This window comes from Typopeltis vanoorti, chromosome 8 (assembly GCF_054136105.1).
Source record: "Typopeltis vanoorti isolate ZY-2024b chromosome 8, IOZ_Tvanoo_1.0, whole genome shotgun sequence".
Lineage (NCBI taxonomy): Eukaryota > Metazoa > Arthropoda > Arachnida > Uropygi > Thelyphonidae > Typopeltis > Typopeltis vanoorti.
Window position 1 is genome coordinate 134,081,484 of NC_143556.1, and position 20,176 is coordinate 134,101,659.

Here is a 20,176-nt window from a genome sequence, read left to right on the forward strand (position 1 = left end):
AAAAGTGCCTTAGAAGATAGAAATATAAGATCTGATAATGTTTTGACAGGTAACAGATTGATTTGGAGGGAAAATGTAGATAGGAAGTTAGTAATGATGTAAGTTTCATGTAGTACTATCATATCATGGTTTTGTTGATCTGGAAAAGATATATGACAAGGTTCCAAAATGGTGTAAATGGAACATTATATGAAGCAATACGTAGTCTCTATTTGAGTTGTAATTCACTGGCTAGAATGGAAGAAGGTATAGGAGGATGGTTTGATATTAAATGAGGTGTGCGACAACGGTGCATGTTATCTCCACTGTTATTCATTATCTATATGGATCACATTATGAAGGAAAGTGGTATTAAATCTGATATTAAAATTGGTAATGTCAATCTTAGCTCTTTACTTTATGCAGATGATGTTATACTTCTGAATAAATCCAGCACAAGTCTGAGTCTGCAAGATTCCCTGACTAAATTGAATAACTGTCGTAATCAATTTGGTATAAAAATCAGAAATAAAAAGACAAAGACAATGAAAATAGACAGAAACTTTGAAACCCCAACTGCATCCTGAATGGTGAACTTGTAGAACAAGTAAAACATTTCAGCTATTTAGGCACAATCATAAATTTAGTTATTTAGGCACAACTTTTAGTGAAGATGGCAAATTGCATATGGAAATCAATAACAGAATTAGTAAAACTGGCATATGGTAAGAAGTCAGCTGAATCAACTTATATGGAATTAGAAAGAAATTAGTCAGAACACTAAATTAGCTGCATACAAGACAGCATTCAAACCAATTTTAACTTGTGGTTCTGAAAGCTGCATTAGATATAAAACACTTGACTAAAGACTGGAGACCCCTGATATAGGAGTTCTAAGAAAGGTTAGTGGAGTGAACAGGTTGCATCAATGGCACTGTCACATCAAATGTGAGGATATTAGGAAAAACTGGTCATTATTAGCATTCAGTGATGTATTGGTAGAGATAATCTCAGGTGGTATGGTCACTTAAACAAATGGGAGAGGAATGATTACCAAAACAAGTTCATTGGCAGGAAAAAGACCCAGAGGAAGACCAACATGTAGATGGATCGATACAGTAAGAAGCACCTTACAAGGCAGAAATATAAGATCTGATAATATTGGAGTATTGACAGATAATAGATTAATTTGGATGAAAAATGTTGATCGGAAGTTAGTAATATTGTAACTCTTTTATGTAATACTATCATGATTATCCTGTACACCCCCTGAGGGTACGTATCAGGAATTTGATGATAATGACTTGTACACTCAGACATATTTAATCTGTTTATATTAATTTTGAATTTTAGCCAACTTCAAAATGTTTTATATTATACATTATTTATAGTGCTATCTTTATATATTTTTTAACTTGGTGCATTATAGCCTAAAATGGTGCCATGAAAAAACAAAACAACAACAATAGGAAAATGTTAAATCAACAATAAATCTGGTTTTCTACATCTGTTAAACCACTCTTTGGGTTTTTACATAATCTTGCTTTTTTGGAGGTCTGAAGTGGCTTTGAAAAGTACCTTGTTTGATTTCTAATGCAAATTTTTCAGATCATCTTAATCTTTCCCCAGACCACTTACAGTATTAATATGTAACATATTTACAACTTTTATGGTACACCAAATAGAGAAATTGCTATATTATACATATAGTTTCCCCTTTGGTGATTCCTGAAGTGATTGGTTTACTCCAGCCAACAGAATTTAAAGCCTCAGGGATCTGTTTTAGGGCCATTACTATTTAAACTGTATCTTAACGATATTGGGAAAGATTGTGCTGTAGATATTCAGTTGTTTGCAGATGATACAAAGTTTGGACAAATGAGGAGTAGAGCAGATGCTGTGGCCTTACAAGAAGACTTGAATAGACTGAGTGAGTGGACATAGGAGTGGCAATGCTAGTTCATTGTTGCAGAATGTTTTAAAATTTGGGAAACAAAGATGGCACGTAGAATTTATGCTTGATGGAGAAATATTGTTGGAGGTGGGGGAAATCAGAAATTTTAGTGTAATGACAGATAATGATCTGAAATTTAGGGGACACATTGCCAGAATTGTAAGAACAATGCAATGAATTCTGGGAATGATGCAGACTGTCACTTGTAGATGAAAGGGAATTCTGGTTCCATTGTGTAAGGCCTTGATTAGGCCACATATGTACTGGGCACAGGTTTGGTCTCCTGGTTTTCAAAAAGATAAAGAGATTTTGGAAACGTTCCAGAGGCAATTGACAAAGGTAATTTCTGATCTCTGGAATGTTGAATGTGAAGGAATGTTGAGAAGATGCAGTTTACAGTCTAGTGAATAGGAGGAAGAGAAGTGATATGATAGATACATACAAGTTGGTAAGGGGGGTTGCTATACAATTAGCATTGAAGAGATTTTTCATAAAAGGGTGAGAGATCATGGGAAAACAAGAGGTCATTCCTGGAAGCTGTATAAAGAGGGTGTGAGAAGCAGGTTTTTTCATTACAAAGTTGTGAATGATTGGCTGAGAGTATATGATGAGCTGTTTGTATGACAAAGGAACCTCCTAGATAAGTCTTTGACTCAATGGTGTCTTAGGATAATAATAATAGTTGTTGCAAGTTTTTCACTTGGTTATACTATAAATTAAAGATACCAAAAAATTATATACTTGGTTTAATCCTTTATCCAAGTGTAAGTAAACAAAGTTTGCACCTGAAGTATCTTCAGGACTGTGGCAACTCGTGGTAAAGGTGGTATGATTTCACATCGCTTGCCTTAGTATCCCATAATGCAAAGCACATCTCCTTACGCATATGTATAATGCTGTACATTATGGGAAAGATCACTACCCAGACCAGTTTCGACCTTTATTGAGGTTTCTGGGATCACCTCTGGATCTGGCTCCGGCTCCTAGTGGGATCCACCTTATTATTAATCTAGATCCCAGAGGTGATCTAGATTAATAATAAGGTGTGACACCTTTTGGCAACTCGTATTGGAAAATATGACTTCTGCATTACTTCTACCTTGGTATCTCACTCTGGGTCTGGCTCCCACTGATGAAACCTCAATAAAGGTCGAAACCGGTCTGGGTAGTGACTCTTCCCATAATGCATGGCATTATGCATGTCTGCAAGGAGATGTGCTTTGCATTATGGGATACTAAGGCAAGTGATGTGAAGGCATACCACCTTTACCATGAGTTGCCCAAGTCCTGAAGATACTTCAGGTGCAAACTTTGTTTGCTTACACTTGGATAAAGGATTAAAACAAGTGTATAATTTCTTGGTATCTTTAATTTATAGTATAACCAAGTAAAAAACTTGTAACAACTATCTATCTCTAATCCAGCGTATTTTAATAATAAGGTGTGACACCTTTTGGCAACTCGTATGAAAATATGACTTCTGCATTACTTTAACCTTGGTAGTGACCTTTCTCATAATGCAGAGCATTATATACATGTCCCCAAGGAGATGTACTTATCCAGTTGTAAGCAAATGTTGTTTGCTTATACTTGGATGAAGGATTAAACCAAGTGTGTAATTTCTTGGTATCTTTAATTTATAGTATAACCAAGTGAAAAACTTGCAACAACTATCTATCTCTAATCCAGAGTACAGGTATCCCTCGATTAATGTGGTTAATTGATCCCTCGATGTTACCACATATATCAAAATCGCGTTCATCAAATCTAATAATCAATGGTAAAAATTACATTTTATCCATGATCGATTACTGTATTAAGAATTCATTTTATATGGTATACTCTTTTAGGAAAGATAAAAAATGAATGCAAACTAAATGTTTAATAAATACTTGTACCTACATTATTTACTGCAATTTTTTTATTAAGAGTCATTTGAACATTTTTAGTTTTTTCTTATTGGCATAAATTCTACGATAACAAGCAAAATGACTCTCTAGACCTTGGCCAACAAGCAATAAAACATAAAGAAAAAACACTGCAAATATAATACATGATGGTACAAATTAAGTGGATATTGAATTCAACATTATTTCATAGCCAAATATAGAAACTAGCTGAGTTTCGTGCCGAATATATAGAAACTAGAAGAGTTTCGTGCCGAATATATAGAAATTAAAAGTTTCGGCGGATGCAAGCATAAGCAACCTCATTGGCAACTTGTAGTAAAGGTGGAGTAAGATCCAGATCACTTTCCTTAGTATTTTCCATAATGTAAAGCACATCTCCTAGAGGACATGTATGATAAATAAGCCTTTGGCTCTCTATTTCAGTAATACATGATGGTTTGTTTATTTTCAGTTACAATCTAGAAATTATTGAACAAAGAAAAAAAAAAACTAAACCATACTATATTGACATCGGAGGTCGCGGTATCTCTCAGATACAATTTACTGTCAAATATCACAAACCTTTACATAACATGTGTTAAACCAAACTGACTGCAAAAAACAGTGCAGAATATCACTCGTAACATATGAATGCACAGCTACTCATGACTTCCAAGCTATACACTGAATTGTGTAAGAATATTTATATTGAACATTTTGCATGTATCTGTCACATCAGCTGCGAGCTCTGCACTGTTAAAGGGCGTTAATCAAAACTTTTGCTGTGTATGTCAAGGGACTGCCGCAATTAATTTCGCAGCTTTAATCAAATCCCGCGTTAAGCAAAACTGTGTTAAGCAAGGGATACTTGTATTTTAATAATAAGGTGTGACACCTTTTGGTAACTCATATAGGAAAATATGACTTCTGCATTACTTAAACGTTGGTATCTCACCTGTGCCTCTGGCTCCCACTGATGAGACCTCCATAAAGGTCGAAACCAGTTTGGGTAGTGACCCTTCCCATAATGCATAGCATTATATATTGCTGCAAGGAGATGTGCTTTGCCTTATGGGATACTAAGGCAAATGATGTGAAGTCATACCACCTTTACCACGAGTTGCCCCAGTCCTGAAGATACTTCAGGCACAAACTTTGTTTGCTTACACTTGGATAAAGAATTAAACCAAGTATATAATTTCTTGGTATCTTTAATTTAATAATAATAATAATTTAATTTAAGCATAGTTCTTTCCCATTGTTAGCAATTTCTTCTTCCACAACAGGATCGATCTGTTGGATAAAGCCTACAAAATCATTTACATAATGTGGTAGAAGTTTTTTTCATACAGCTGTTATGTTATTGATGTCACTTAGTGGCATGCTTTGTCAATATTTGTAATTGCATTTTTAATATTATATTTTTTCCAGAATATCACTAATGTAATCGGTTTTCTGCACTTGTTGCTTGAACTGCCTGTTTGAAAGTTTATTTATTTTATTTTATTTTATTTTTTATTTTGTAATAAGCTGTAAAAGTTGCAATTGTTCCTTGATCCATAGACTGTGAAACTGACGTTGTATTTGGTGGTAAATGTATCAGCTTCACATTTTCATTCAAATCTTCTAGTGAAATAGGATATCTGGGAGAAGTATCTGAAAGCACATAAAGCTTTAAAGCTAAGATTATTTTCTTTACAATAGCTTTCAACTGATGGATAGAAACAATTATTGAACCAATCTTCAAAGAGATCCAGTGTTATCCATATTATTTTATTAGCATGCCAAATGATACACAATAATTGCTGGTATAGGCTCTAAGTGCCCTACTATTTTGAATACAGTACAGAAGCAAGACTTTAGTGTGAGATCTCCTTCAACATTACCTCCCATCAAAACTGCTATTCGATCTTTTGACAATTTATAACCAGGCTTGATTTTTCATTCTTTGCAAGAAAGTTTTGAAAACCATTCTTGTTGAATAAAACTGTTTTATCCACATTAAAAATTTGGTTGTTATAATAAGCACCTGCTTCTATTACTTTTTGAAAAAATTCTGTAAACTTTGCAGCAGCATCTTGATCTGCACTTACAGACTTACCTCATGTTGTGATGTTGTGCAATCCTGCTCATTTTTTAAAGCATTCAAGTCTGCCTTTTGCATTTTCGTTGTCTCCATTCATTGTGGAAAATATAATTGAAGCTTTCACTTCATTTCAGGCCTTCATTCAAATTGATCAAAATAACTCCATTCTCGATCATTTTATCACTTCAATTCTTAGTGGCATGCAGAGTCATTTAAGTTGATGGAATTTATTCTTTTTCTTATATTCATCAGCTTATTTCAAAATAGTTTACATTTTGAATAATTTGAATACCACTCAGTCCAAAATCACTTATGACTTTTTCTTTCATATCACTGCATTCATATTTCTTAATTAATTCAAGTTTTACTTCTTCTAAAGTAATACCTTTTTGCTTCTTTTTTCATTGGCACTATTGAAGGATAATTTTTTAAATTTAAAAATGTTGATATAAGGCAGTAAAACAGCCAACACAGATACGCTTACTTAGTGATGACTTTAATCACAATTCTTACTACACTCACAGTATGTGTATGACTACATTATAAAAAGGGTCACCATGTATTTTCTGCAGCTGAAAATTTGAAAGAGTATCTTTGGTGCTACCTACTATTTGATCTTTATTTTCCTTCATGTATACAGTATAGTGTCTATGGGAGGGGAAGGGTGTTTTTCATTATATATCGTTTTCATTCCAGCTGTCTCTAATTACACTAATTTTCACTAAATATGGTACGTAGACTCTAATCATCTCTGATGAATTTAATTATACAATAAAGCTGCACTTCACCACAAGGTCAAATAGTCCAAAGTTTCATCTGTATCAGCATTACTGGTTTGTGTCAAGTGAATTTTTTACTCATGTTAAATAAATTGTGATAAATAAATAAATTGTTTATCCCAGTTTATTTACCATGTTAATTCAGAAAGAATGTTATTTGAAACCATGTGAAATAAGGGATTTCTGTATATCACATACATATATAACGGTAGATGGCGTTGGTGTAGTTGTGGTCATTTGGAGCATTGAGTGGTGGAGACAGAGCTGTAGAACAGATGCCCTTCCCCCAATGAGTCTTTGGACTCCCTGGAGGTGTCAAATAATAATAATAATATATATGCACAATGTTGCCAAAAGTGTCCGGATATCCTCATAGCTTTCATTTCCTCACTTATGTGAATCATGTACATGTCCACAATGCTATATAAGCATAGGCACATGGGCATTAGCAGTGTAGACATCTTTGCCATCAGGATGAGTGGATGAAAAGAGTTGAGTTCAATCGAACGTAGTTTGATAGTTGAAGCCTACAAGTTCAGTCATCAGATCCGAGAGATTTCTGCCACATTGCATGTTCCCCAGTCTACTGTCAGCTAACACTCTTCTTTCTTCTTTCACTATGCATTATTCCCGCTTCCTATGCAGGGTCCGCGTGTTACTTAGATGCAACTTCTTCTTGTTAGTACCACTCCCAACCAACCTGTCACCTTGCCTGCCACTGGGGGGAATATATTTTTGACTGTAGTAGCGTATGTTCACGGGGCCGGTTTGCCTGCTTGCGGGATGAAAAATGCAGATAAACTGACAGAAAAAAACCTACTGCCTGCGCCCAAGACCGACTAACTTGGCTATGCCTGAGGAAGATCCTCAAGTTCCTCACATCTTCGATGGGAATCGAACCGGGACATTCCTTCCCCAGGCCATATGGTTGCGAAGTGCAAAGCCACTAGACTAACTGCATGGACACTAGTCAGCTTTTTGCCATACTACAGGAGGAATAGAAACCAATTCCAGCAGCATTTTACCAAAACTTAGTGGAGAGCCTGGCTATAGCAGCAGTGAAAGGAGGCCCAACCTCCTATTGACAACAGTGCTTTTACAACGGGAAATACAAACAGTTGCTGTCTGGACTTTGGCAACATAGCATAGTACATAATATACAATATATGCATGTGCGTAGTACATTGTTTACTTTGTTTGCATATTACTTACTTAAACTGATGGCCTGGTGGGAGACCACTACTTTGTTTATGTGTATTAAGGCTTAATGCTGGTTTAAGCTCATAGTTAGCTTTAATGGAATGAAATAGCACAAAGAAATAATTAAACATAAGCTTAATAGTTCCAGTATTTCATCTGATGCAGAGACATTGTCCAAGATATCATATAAAAATTGTAATATAAAAGATTGTAAACACACAAAAGCACACAAACAGTAAGTTGAAGATGTTAGTCTAGAAGCTTAAAGGCTTAAGAGGGACAGGGGTCTTTATTTAAATTTTTTTTTTTTTTAAACCACTGCTGATTCCGAAGTCTCCTGGTTTGTCCATATTACGAAGACACTCTTGATGTTGATGAAAACAAGAAAACATCCACTGTCACAGCTATGGTCAGTGAGGTCTAGTTGGTTATGATTTGGATATGCACAGGATCAGATTTCAAAAACAATTGTTTCACCTTAAAATAAATTTGTAAGACTTTTTTTTTTTTTTATGAATCAGCAGTAAGAACAAGGGATTATTGAATTGTATTATTGGAACATTGAATCATTTTCCTTGCACATTTAGAAAAAGCATTGGACAAAGTGAAGGAAGATGCAAAAGGATTATCAGTACACAGGATGAGAATTAATAATCTGAGATTTGCAGATGACATTGTTGTTATTGAAGAGAGATGAAAAAGAACTACAAAAACACTGAAACCGTTAAAGGAGGAAAGGAAAAGATTTGGACTTGTTATGAACTTGGAAAAACAAAGACAACGGTATTTGGTGAGAAAAACACGAAACAAAATCCAATCCAATCTTTGAGTTCTTATTCGGTTTTAAAACAATGTGGGATCTAATATCCCCTTAATTTAATTAATGAAACAAAAGATATAAATGCATGGAACCGATATAGAAAATGTAGAACAACTATTTGGGGAGTAAAATGACATATGACTTGGACTGTAAAAAATAAATAAAGATTAGGATTGTAAAGGGAAGAACAAATCTGAAGGCCATGCATAACATCTGGAAAAGTAAAGGAATTCTAAGCGAGTCAGCCAGGAAGATTCTAAGAATAGGATGGGTACAGAATATCACAAATGAAGAGCTCTATTAGAAGGCACAACCAAGGAGAATTTAATGCAGAAAATTATACAATAGAAGTTGCAAGTATTTGGACATGTCTGCAGAATGAGCAAGGATCAGAAGATAAAGGCATTGATGTTTGGTGTTATGGATGGTGTAAACAGATGGTGTAGGTAGACCATTCAGAGAATGGATGAACGGCATAAAGAACTGGTGTGGAATGGGGTTACAGAAACTGTGACACTGTGCACTGGACAAAGAAAGGTGGAATATTCGTAGTCATCATCACCCATGGATGACGACCACGAATAGTCGAAATGGACCGCACCCCGTCAACCACCTTTCCCCTTCCCCCTCCCTATTTTAAAAAATCAACCCTTTCACCTTTTCCCCACCCTATATAATATAATATATATGTTTATATATATTACGGAAAAAAAACCCAGGTTTTTCTAACTTAATTCTACCAAATTGCCTGCCCCCCCCACACACACTCAGTAGTTTTTCGACATCGCAGAAGAGAAGAAAAGCTGCAACACCCAGAAAAAGGCATGTGTAAATTTCTATTCCTTGTGTTACATATACTTTTTGGTACATTTACACTCACAATGCCCTAAGAATCCATGAGTAAATAGCCAATGACATTTAAACAGGGGCACTCCTAAACTGAAGCAGGCAAAATAGCTGTAATTATAATAGTTTATTAAGAGGAGTAACATGGGAGTTTTCCCAGAAATAATATACATAATCCACATATATCTTGGTTGTTTTCCTGCCAACCTGGCAGAGAACACTTGTTTTGCTAATCTTTCCTCACCCATTCTGTTTAAGTGACCTTACCATCTGAGCTTAGCAATGCTAACACATTATTGGATACTAACAATGTCAAGTTCTTGACTAATATCCTCATTTTTAATATGATATTGCCATTGATGCCATCTGTTTATGCCCCTAATCTTTCTCAGGACTCGCATATCTGCAGTCTCTAGTCTCTGATCAAGTTTTATTTCTGACCCAGCTCTCTCAGATTGGTTTCAACACTCTCTTGTTATACAGCTAATTTAGTGTTCCAGCTAATTTCTCTCTTATTCCATATGAATTTATTCAATTGACCTCCTGCCATACTAGCTTTGTTGATTCTGTTGTCTATTTCCATATTTAATTTACCATCTTCACTAAAAATCGTGCCTAAGTATCTGAAATGTTTAACTTGTTCCACAGGTTCTCCATTCACAATGCAGTTGAAATTTTCAATGCTTCTGCCTATTTTCATTGTCTTTGTCTTGTTAATGCTGACCTTCATATCATATCTATTACAACAGTTATTCAATTTAGTCAGGGAATCTTGCAGACTTTTAGCAGATTTACTTAGAAGTATAACAATGTCTGCATAAAGCAAAGAACTGACATTAACATCTCCAATTTTGATATCAGGTTTAATGCTGCTTTCCTTCATAATGTGATCCATATGGATAATGAATAACAGAGGGGATAATGCACATCCTTGTCTGACACTAGATTTAATATCAAACCATCTTCCTGTATTTCCTTGAAATTCTAACTGCTGACTTACAACTCAAATAAAGATTAGGTATTGCATGATATAATGCCCCATAGATGCCATATAAATGTAGCAATTTGAATAGCTTCTCTCTTGGCACCTTGTGATATGCCTTTTCCAGATCTACAAAACTTAAATACAGATGTTTGTTATATTCCCATGATTTCTCAACTATTTCACGTAAAGTGAAAATCTGATCCTGACAGCCTCTATTTGGTCTGAATCCAGCTTGTTCTTCATCAAACTTCCCTGTCACAATCCTTCTCAACCATTTCTCAAGCATACGTGCATAAATCTTCCCAGGAACCCTCAGTAGGGAAATACCTCTGTAATTCTCACATTCAGTTTTATTTCCATTTTTATATATGGGTACTATGAGAGCTCTACTCCAGTCATTGGGAATTCGTCCCTCTGTCCTTGCCTTCTGAACTATGCAAGGCAGCCACTGTAAGACTTTTATACCTCCATACTTAATCATTTCTGGTCTAATATCATCTATTGCTGCTGCCTTTCCAGATTTCAAACCTTTGGTGGCTTTTTCTACTTCAAGTATGGATATGTATTCCTGAATGTATGCTTGTTGAGTGTTTTTTACCACAGTGCTATCACTGCTTGTTTCATTTAGCAATTTTCTGAAGTAATTACTTCATAATTCAAGGATATCTTTTTCTCCAGTTTTCATGTCACCTTTATCATCTCTGATTCATTTTATAACACTCTTTCCTCCATTTCTGAGCTTCTTCAACAACCTCCAGAATATAAGTGAAAATATTTTGTACGGGGTGAATGAGAAGGCAACCCTAGAAGCTGCATAAGGATCATGTGAATAGAAGCATGAAAAGCGGATAATTTTTATAATATGCTTCCATAATTTGTTTTGTTTTTTCTACTAGTTTGCTATGCACTATGGCATACTTAAATTAATAAAGATATTTTTGATTTTAAACATATAGCATCATAATGATTTTAAATACATAAACTAACATTGATAGAATTCTCATTAAACTTGAGTCTGTTATCATTTTGTATAAAAGCTCTATTCTTTAATATGTGGATTATGCCTAATTTCTGAGAAGGACAGTGAAGAGATGAGACATGAAGATAATGTCCTATATGTGAAAGTTTACAATACACATTAAGAGTAACAGCACTTTCAGGCTTTTTAGTGATGATAACATCAAGGAAAGGGAATTTAACATCAGTTATGATTACCAACTGAAGACAGAACTCCAGACTGTTCTAATTTCTTTTTGCTTGATTCTTTTCCAAGAAAACAGTTGAGAGGATTTTATTTTCAAACCCTTCAACTACCATTAACCAGAATATCCAATACAGTGACTCCATTACAATGCCATGATAACTAATATTTAAGGAATTGACAGCGTATACTAGAAATATAGATTAAATAAACTTTAATATATACTTTCCGATATTTCGGCGAACGTCACGTTGCCATCTTCTTGGGAACTTACTACAAAGACACGTGCACACAAGTACTAATAACAGCAAATGAGACTGAAGCTTTGGTGATCACTATTTTTTTGTTTCTCTTCAATTCTTGTAGTGCCTTGTATTCATTAATGGATATGTTGGATTTTGGATGTTTTGCTTTATTGAGAACACAGGCTACATCCAATCTAATATCGTTGGCGATGTGGTTTGGAAGTTGGCGAATCCTGCGTTCAATTTGGATCATTAATTCCTCGGCCGGTAATTTCTTAGGAGCAATGGCAAAGTTGTGACCACGTGACAGAGCGTGGAGTGCTTCAGGCTTTAAGGTAGCTGACGAAAGGTTAACAACCATGTTGGTTTGTAGTTTAGGTTTGGATGCCGAGTTCTTTAATAATTTATCAAACTTGTTGATATGTCGGCTCCGTACTCGTTCAAATTCTTTTTTAGCTGCTGTATACGAGACTTTTTCTCAGCCAACGGCTAACCCCTCCAAAAAATACTTAACCCAGTTATCCACAACCCACCACCCCCTCCCCTTCACAAAAAAGATTACTCTAAATCCATCACCATTCCCTACATCTGAGGCACCTCGGAAAAAATCAATAAAATCTTAAAAAAACATCACTTTACCACTTGTTACAGACCACATAGAAAACTGGCATCCCTTATCTGCTCCACCAAAGACCAACCACTTCCCCTAGACCTACCTGGTGTATACCAGGTCTCTTGCAGCTGTAAACTGTCCTACTTTGGCCAAACAGGCAGGACAGCAAATATCAGAATCTCACAAGGATTACATCCGATTTCGCCAGTACAGCCACTCTGGGCTTGCAGACCACACTCTGGATACTCGCCACAGAATAAGATGGAAGAAAGCCACAGTAATACACCGCAGCAAGTTCAAGTATGAAAGACTATTTTATACTTGAACTGCCCCAAATTTGGGAAACTTTTATCAGAAGAACTTCAGCCCAAAGGCCAAGAACTACCAATATAGCCTGCCAGGGGGCACCATCAGGACTTTAGGAAAACGCTAGCTTTCTAGCTTCAGTCTCATTTGCTGTTATTAGTACTTGTGTGCACGTGTCTTTGTAGTAAGTTCCCAAGAAGATGGCAACGTGACGTTCGCCGAAATATCGGAAAGTATATATTAAAGTTTATTTAATCTATATTTCTAGTATACGCTGTCAATTCCTTAAATATTAGTTATCATGTTTAACCAGCGTATAAGCCTCTCAACAAGAATTACAATGCCATATATTGGAAATTTATCACTTAACATAGCATCTCATCAAATATCATAACATCAGAGTAACTTTTAAACTGTTCATAACCTCCTGAGATCTCCTAAAAATAGCACGCCTTTATACAAATACTCAGGGTGTATAGAATTCAGTGCTCGTATCATTTGGCCTACATACAGTGACAGACAAACTGCACATTTGAGGTTAGAAAGAAGGAATATGTTGCAGATGTTAACCCCAAAAGAAAAAAGAGATCTGGTTTAGCCAACTATACTTCCGATATCAACCATGCAGTTGATTGGAAACTTTTATTCCAGTCTCCTGAAGGAATCTGTTGTAGTCATCCACTCACAAGAATCACTGAATAAAAACTAAGGACTGACTTACACTAAATGATATATGGAAATCTCTAATTGAATCTTTTAACATTAGAGAGTTCACTTTCACCAACAATCACTTTCTATCATTAACAGCAGACAGCTAATACATGCTGTGTTTTAAAGTAAGTTCTTGCTAGACATTACTGTCTAGCAAGAACTTATCTATTTGCATTGCAACAGTTTTTCAGCATTTAATCAACTTTGTGACCTTTGTAGGTTTTGATGTATTTAGCCCTGAAGAAGCTAGTTCACGTTCACTAGAAAGTTTTACTAGAACTGGTTTCACCAGTTCTAGTGTAACTAAGTTGGTAATTTATTTATTTAGGTAACGACTAATAAATTCCTCTTTTTTATGTTTCATCACTGTTTTTAGTCATAAAACTCTCTTTCATTGAAATAAGAATTTTTAGTTGGTATTTTTTCATTGTGGTTTATACCTGATATAATGTTATAAGGGATTTTTTGCTTGTAGAATAATGTATGTTATAAATTGTTGTTTGGGATGTTTTGAATTTGGCCAAGTACATGTGTTCTTTTTACCATTTGAACTGTTTTACAGAATAAAAAAACTCAAATTTCCAGGAAGAAAAATCTGCCACTTTCATGTTAGGTCATTTAACTTGTCTTCAGCTGAAAGCCCTTTATAAAGGTAGTTTTGTATCCCAGATAGGATTTGAACTTAGGTCTTTCCAACCAAGAGGCATTGGAAATACCAATTGAGCTTATACATAGGCTGTTAAATGAGTTGAATGCATTGCCATAGTGGATGGTGAATACACTGCTGTGGCCATGTGCTGTCTGTTTGACCTGTGATATCATACTGTTGCTACTAATATTATCACTGTCATTGTTATAACCATGCCTAAGATTAACTGTGGTAAAACTTAACAAACTGTTGACAAAAAGTTCTCATACCAAATTCCTTGATATCAGTGCTATTCTAATATAATTCCCTATTCCCTATAGACCCTTCATTATAACATACTGCTATTTTGTTCCTTATGAATTCATTGTAAGGAGAGTTGATTATATTTGTCTGATAACTGTAAATTGTATGTAATATATAGCTGACTATTTTTTTTTTTTTAATATATATTTATTCTCTTATATTTCCAGGAGAAAAATGTGATGTGGAATTAGAAGTATACGTGGATAAGAAAACAGCATCTAAGCTAAATGCTGCACTAGATACTATATATGATATTTTAGTTTTACATTTGGATGGAGGAAAAGATATTTTCATATCCTTTTATTTACTTATATTATTATTATTTTGCAACATTATAACTCTCATGTTCATATTATTTTGTTTATTATTATTATTTTTAGTGTACTGTAACCCTCATGTTCCATACATTCATGAATGTTACATTACATACTTCATATTAGAGGTTTAATGGAATATTAACAGCACTGAGAAGGGATTAAAACTAATTTTAATACTTCCAATATTTCATCTCCATCACAGAGACATCTTCGGGGATTACAAAAACTTTTTGTAACAACACACACATAAATACAATACAAAGTGAAACTAAAGTCCTGTCTAGGTGGTGTGCCCTCTATGGGCATTTGCAGGTAGCCTGGAATGTAAAGAGGGATCTCTGATAATTAAAGTTTCCCAAATTTTGGGAAGTTTAATGCAACCGTATTTGTTTAAATTAGGTTGATTCTTGAGTGCAGGTGCAGATTCAAAGAATAGTCTTTTTTTTTTTTTTTTTTTTTGAATTTACTATGATCGAGCATGGTAGTTTTTTTTTCAGGAGATCCTGTGGGATGTATCCAAAACATGGTCTGCAAAGCTAGACACTGACCATAATCATGTTTGCAGATGTAAGAACTGTGTTCTTCTAACCGGATGGATGCTGACCTGCCTGTTTGTCCGAAGTAGGCAAGTTTACAGGAACAAGGCACTCTATATACCAGCCACTGAAAGAGGAAGGAGCTGGTCTTTAGTGGAGCAGATAAGGGTAGCAAGTTTACGGTGGGGTTGTACTTTTTTAACGATCTGGCTGTTTTTTCTGAAGTACCACAGATGTAAGGAATGGTGATGGCATTTCTGAAGTCCTTCTGAAGAGATGATCGGGGAATGGGGAACGACTTGATTATTTTTTTAATTCTGCAGTCATTATAGCCATTGGAAAAGAAAGTGTTGTGTATGTTTTTGAGTTCGGTTGAAAGGGCAGTTTTACCGGAACAAAGATTGTGGGCCCTATTGGTCAGAGTTTTAATAATACCATATTGCTTGGAGGGGTGGTGGTGGGAGAGTTTGTGAATGTATCTGCCTGTATGAGTAGGTTTTCTATATACAGAGAAAGAAAGGTTACCATTAGGAAGGCATGTTACTAAGGTGTCTAGGAAGGGTAAACTATTGTTATTTTCCTTTTCCATCGTAAACTGGATTCTTGGATGTAGACTATTGAGGTGACTGAGAAAGGAATCTAACGTTTCTGGGCCATGAGGCCAAATAGAGAACACGTCATCTACATATCTTAGCCAGATAGAAGGTTTTAGTGGGGAACTGTCAATGGCTCGTTTTAGTTTTAATCCTTTCTCAGTGCTGTTAATATTCCAATTAAACCTCTAACATGAATTCTTCACAGCACTTAAGCCTCAACACACACATTACATACCTACTGTTGTTGGTGATGATGAACAGTAGATGGTGTTGACGGTAGTAGTGCCGTAGTAGAATTAAGTAGTAGTGGAGAGGATGAGATGTATTTAACGAAGTAGAGTAGAGTGCCCTCCTGCGATGAGTCCTTGGAATCCCTGGAGGTGTCACATAATAATAATAATAACAATAATAATATTTATATTTTATCCTATCATCATCAAATTCCTGATATGTTCCCTCAGGGAGTGTACAGGATAATGATGATAGTACTACATGAAAAAGTTCTACTATTACTAGCTTCTGATCAACAATTATCCTCCAAATTAATCTGTTATCTGTCAAGACTCCAATATTATCAGATCTTATATTTCTCTCTTTTAAGGCACTTTTTACTGTATTAATCCATCAGGAAGGTGGCAAAATATTGTGGTAACTATTAAAAATTTATTTTCTCTGTTCCACATGTTGGTCTTCCTCTGGTTCTTTTTCCTGCCTACCTTGCAAAGAACACTTGTTTTGTTAATCTTTCCTCTCCTGTTCTGTTTAAGTGACCATACCACCTGAGATTATCTCTACTAACACATTCATAAATGCTAACAATGACCAGTTTTTTCCTAATATCCTCATCTTGAATGTGATACTGCCATTGAGGCCATCCATTCACTCCACTAATCTTTCTCAGAATTCTCGTATCAGAGGTCTCTAGTCTTTGATTAAGTGTTTTATTTCTAACTCAGCTCTCAGATCCTCAGGTTAAAATTGGTTTGAATTCTGTCTTGTATACAGCTAATTCATCATCAATAACTAATTTATTTATTATTCCAAATAAATTTATTGAGTTGACTTCCTACCATACCAGCTTTACTAATTATGTTGTCTATTTCCATATTTAATTTACCATCTTCACTAAACATTGTGCCTGAATAGCTGAAATGTTTTACTTGTTCTATAGGTTCATTAAGTTTATTTATATTCAGGATACAGTTGATGTTTCAATGTTTCTATTTTCATTGTCTTTGTCTTTTTTTTTGCTGATTTTCATACCAAATTTATTACAATAGTTATTCAATTTAGTTAGGGAATATTGCAGACTCTGACGTGTGCTGGATTTATTCAGAAGTATAACATTATTTTCATAAAGTAAAGAGCTAAGACTGACATTACCAATTTTAATATCAGATTTAATACCACTTTCCTTTATAATGTGATCCATATAGATAATGAATGACAGTGGTGATAATGTGCATCCTTGTCGCACACCTGATTTAACATCAAACCATCTTCCATTCTAGCTGCTAACTTACAGCTTAAATAGAGACTACATATTGCTTCATATAATTCTCCATTTAAACTATATAACTATTGTGTTTTGAAGAGCTTTCTTCTTGGCACCTTGTCATAGGCCTTTTCCAGATCAAGAAATCTGAAATACAAATTGTTACATTCCCGACTAATTGTCAAAAAGTGAAAATCTGATCATGACAACCTCTGTTTAGTCTGAATCCAGCTTCTTCTTCCCCAAGCTTCCCTTCCACAATTTGACTTAGCCTTTTCTCAAGTATACTTGCATAAATCTTACCAGGAACACTTAGTAGGGAAATACCTCTGTATTTCTCACATTCAGTTTTATTTCCCTTTTTATAGATGGTACTGAGAGTTTTGTTCCAATATTCTGGAATTCGCCCCTGTGATCAGGCCTTCTGAATTATGCAGTGCAATCACTGTAAAACTGGTATTCCTCCATATTTGAGCATTTTTGGCTAAATTTCATCTACTCCAGCTGCCTTTCCAAATTTCAGGTTTTTGGTGACTTTTTCTTCTTCAGTTATGGATAAGTATTCCTGACTGCATTCATGCTGGGAGTTTTCTACCATCGTGTGCTGCTGACACTGCCTGTTTCATATAGCAGTTTTTCAAATTAATTACTCCAAATATCTATCTTCAGTTTTCACATCACCTTTATATCTCTGACTCCTTCTACAGTAATTTTTCCTCTATTTCTAAGAATTTGTAATAGCTACCACAATATTTTGCTACCTTCCTGATATTTATTCTCTGTGTTCTTACCATGACTTGTTTAACTAGTTTTACACAGTGCTTTGCTTTATTACATTGTTTTCTGTATTCCCTAAGAACACAAGCTTACTTACTTGATAGGAACTTTCTGTATGATTTCTTCTTTTCCTTGGCTGCCTCTTTAACTTCCTGAGGCCACCATGGAGTTCTAATTTTTCTGTCCTTTCAGACAACCCCACCACATGTCTCTGTAGTGTAAGCAAATATACATGTATGATGAATTAAGGCAGCGAGATGCCCTTAGCTTGTTGCTCATGTTAATTCCTTAACTGGAATTAACATAACTTTGTTATTTAACATGGCAAATTCTGTCCTCCTGTACATAAACGACATCTTACTATCCTTAAATTCTATCTTTACTTTTCTAAAAATAGGACACTCCATCTCTCTTCTCTATTAGGTAAACTTAGTAATACACAATCATTAAGTGTTAAGATCTTCCATAAAGAATGCCTTCATTTCTAATATCCTTACTATTATCTTATGAAGTGAGGACATTATCATAAATTTCATCGTTAGCAAGCTATAGTTCTGTCTTATTTATCACAAGAAAGATCTTGTTTCAGTTTCTCTTCCTTGTTAAAACATCCAGGTTTCTGAGCAAGATGAAATTTTCTTCTTAGCAAACTTAGATCTTCTTTTCTGGAGCGTACACATTGTGTCACATCTTTAGCATGTTCAGCCTCCAAAAAACTACATGTACTTTTCTAATCAAAATACTACGGTCGACTGTAGCATTTTGAGCAGAAACATTTACAGTTCACTACACGTAAATAGCATATTAGTAGAGACCACCAGAAGAACTTGTTATAGTAGATAGTTTGCTATGATGAAGTTTCTCCAGCATTGTACTTATGGGATTTTGGTTGGGACCCTTTATTAGTTTGTCTCAGTGAGTGAATTTGTTATAGTTGTGTTTGCTGTAATGAGAGTAGACTGTTCTTCTCACCTCTGTATCCCCATGTAAATATCAAACACATCTGACTTTCAAATACTGCACCTACATTTGGAGTGGTGCATGAAACCTCCCTGAGAATATTTGATTCTCTCTCTCTAGAAGAGGAGAATCCAATTAAGTGATGCTCTTTAATCTCTCTCAGTTTTATTTTCTCAATCTAATCATTCTCTCTTAGATGTCATGTTTTTGCCTTATCTCTCTTCAATGGCTATTTTCATGAACACTACTCTGGTGAACTGACCTCAATCATACCTCCAAGATAGGAACGTGAGCAGCTGTTGGTTCAACAATATTTACTTAGCATCCATCTTCAAACCTACCATAATAGCTTCTCTTCTTTCTTATTTATTCTATCCACCCATGCTTCTTTGAAACAGCCTTGAAAATGTCTTCACAAACAAAATGCAATCTTCAGTTGTTCATCGAACACCTTTGCCTGAACTCTCTCTCTCTCTCTCTCTCACACACACACATGTAGAATTGTGTGCTATAGTAGGTTTGCATCTGGCAATTGTTCATATGTAGAATTGATGTATTTATATGTCAACTCTACATATGAACAGTAAACTGAAAAATACCCATTTATGTATTTTTGCATATACACTCATTAAAAAATAAATAAAAAATAATTTTTTTTTAAAGACTAAATGACAATTTGAATCAGTGATCATATGGTAGTATTCTTATTGTATGTCCCCCAATATGACAGTAGTCATTTAACAGAAGTACAAAGCATACCCTGTATGCTTTGTACTTCTTAATACCATCAGTTAATACCATCTTTAATGTTCATATAGAAGTGTGGGCTAATGATAAAACAATTATTTTCTGGTTTAATGGTTTTGAGAAACAGCAAATGTTAACAAACAAACAAACATGATTTGGAAGACTTTGTTTTCCATGAAGTC

At 35.0% G+C, this 20,176-nt stretch overlaps 1 protein-coding gene across 1 annotated transcript in view; it reads left to right on the forward strand.

The window, feature by feature from the left end:
• The window catches only part of Ocrl (Oculocerebrorenal syndrome of Lowe), a 537,079-nt gene that overhangs the window by 358,812 nt on the left and 158,091 nt on the right, over positions 1 to 20,176 (forward strand). The window contains exon 20 of the mRNA XM_090396332.1: positions 14,734 to 14,858. Coding sequence (XP_090252458.1) covers positions 14,734 to 14,858 — 125 coding nt within the window. The remainder of the gene's footprint in view (positions 1 to 14,733; positions 14,859 to 20,176) is intronic.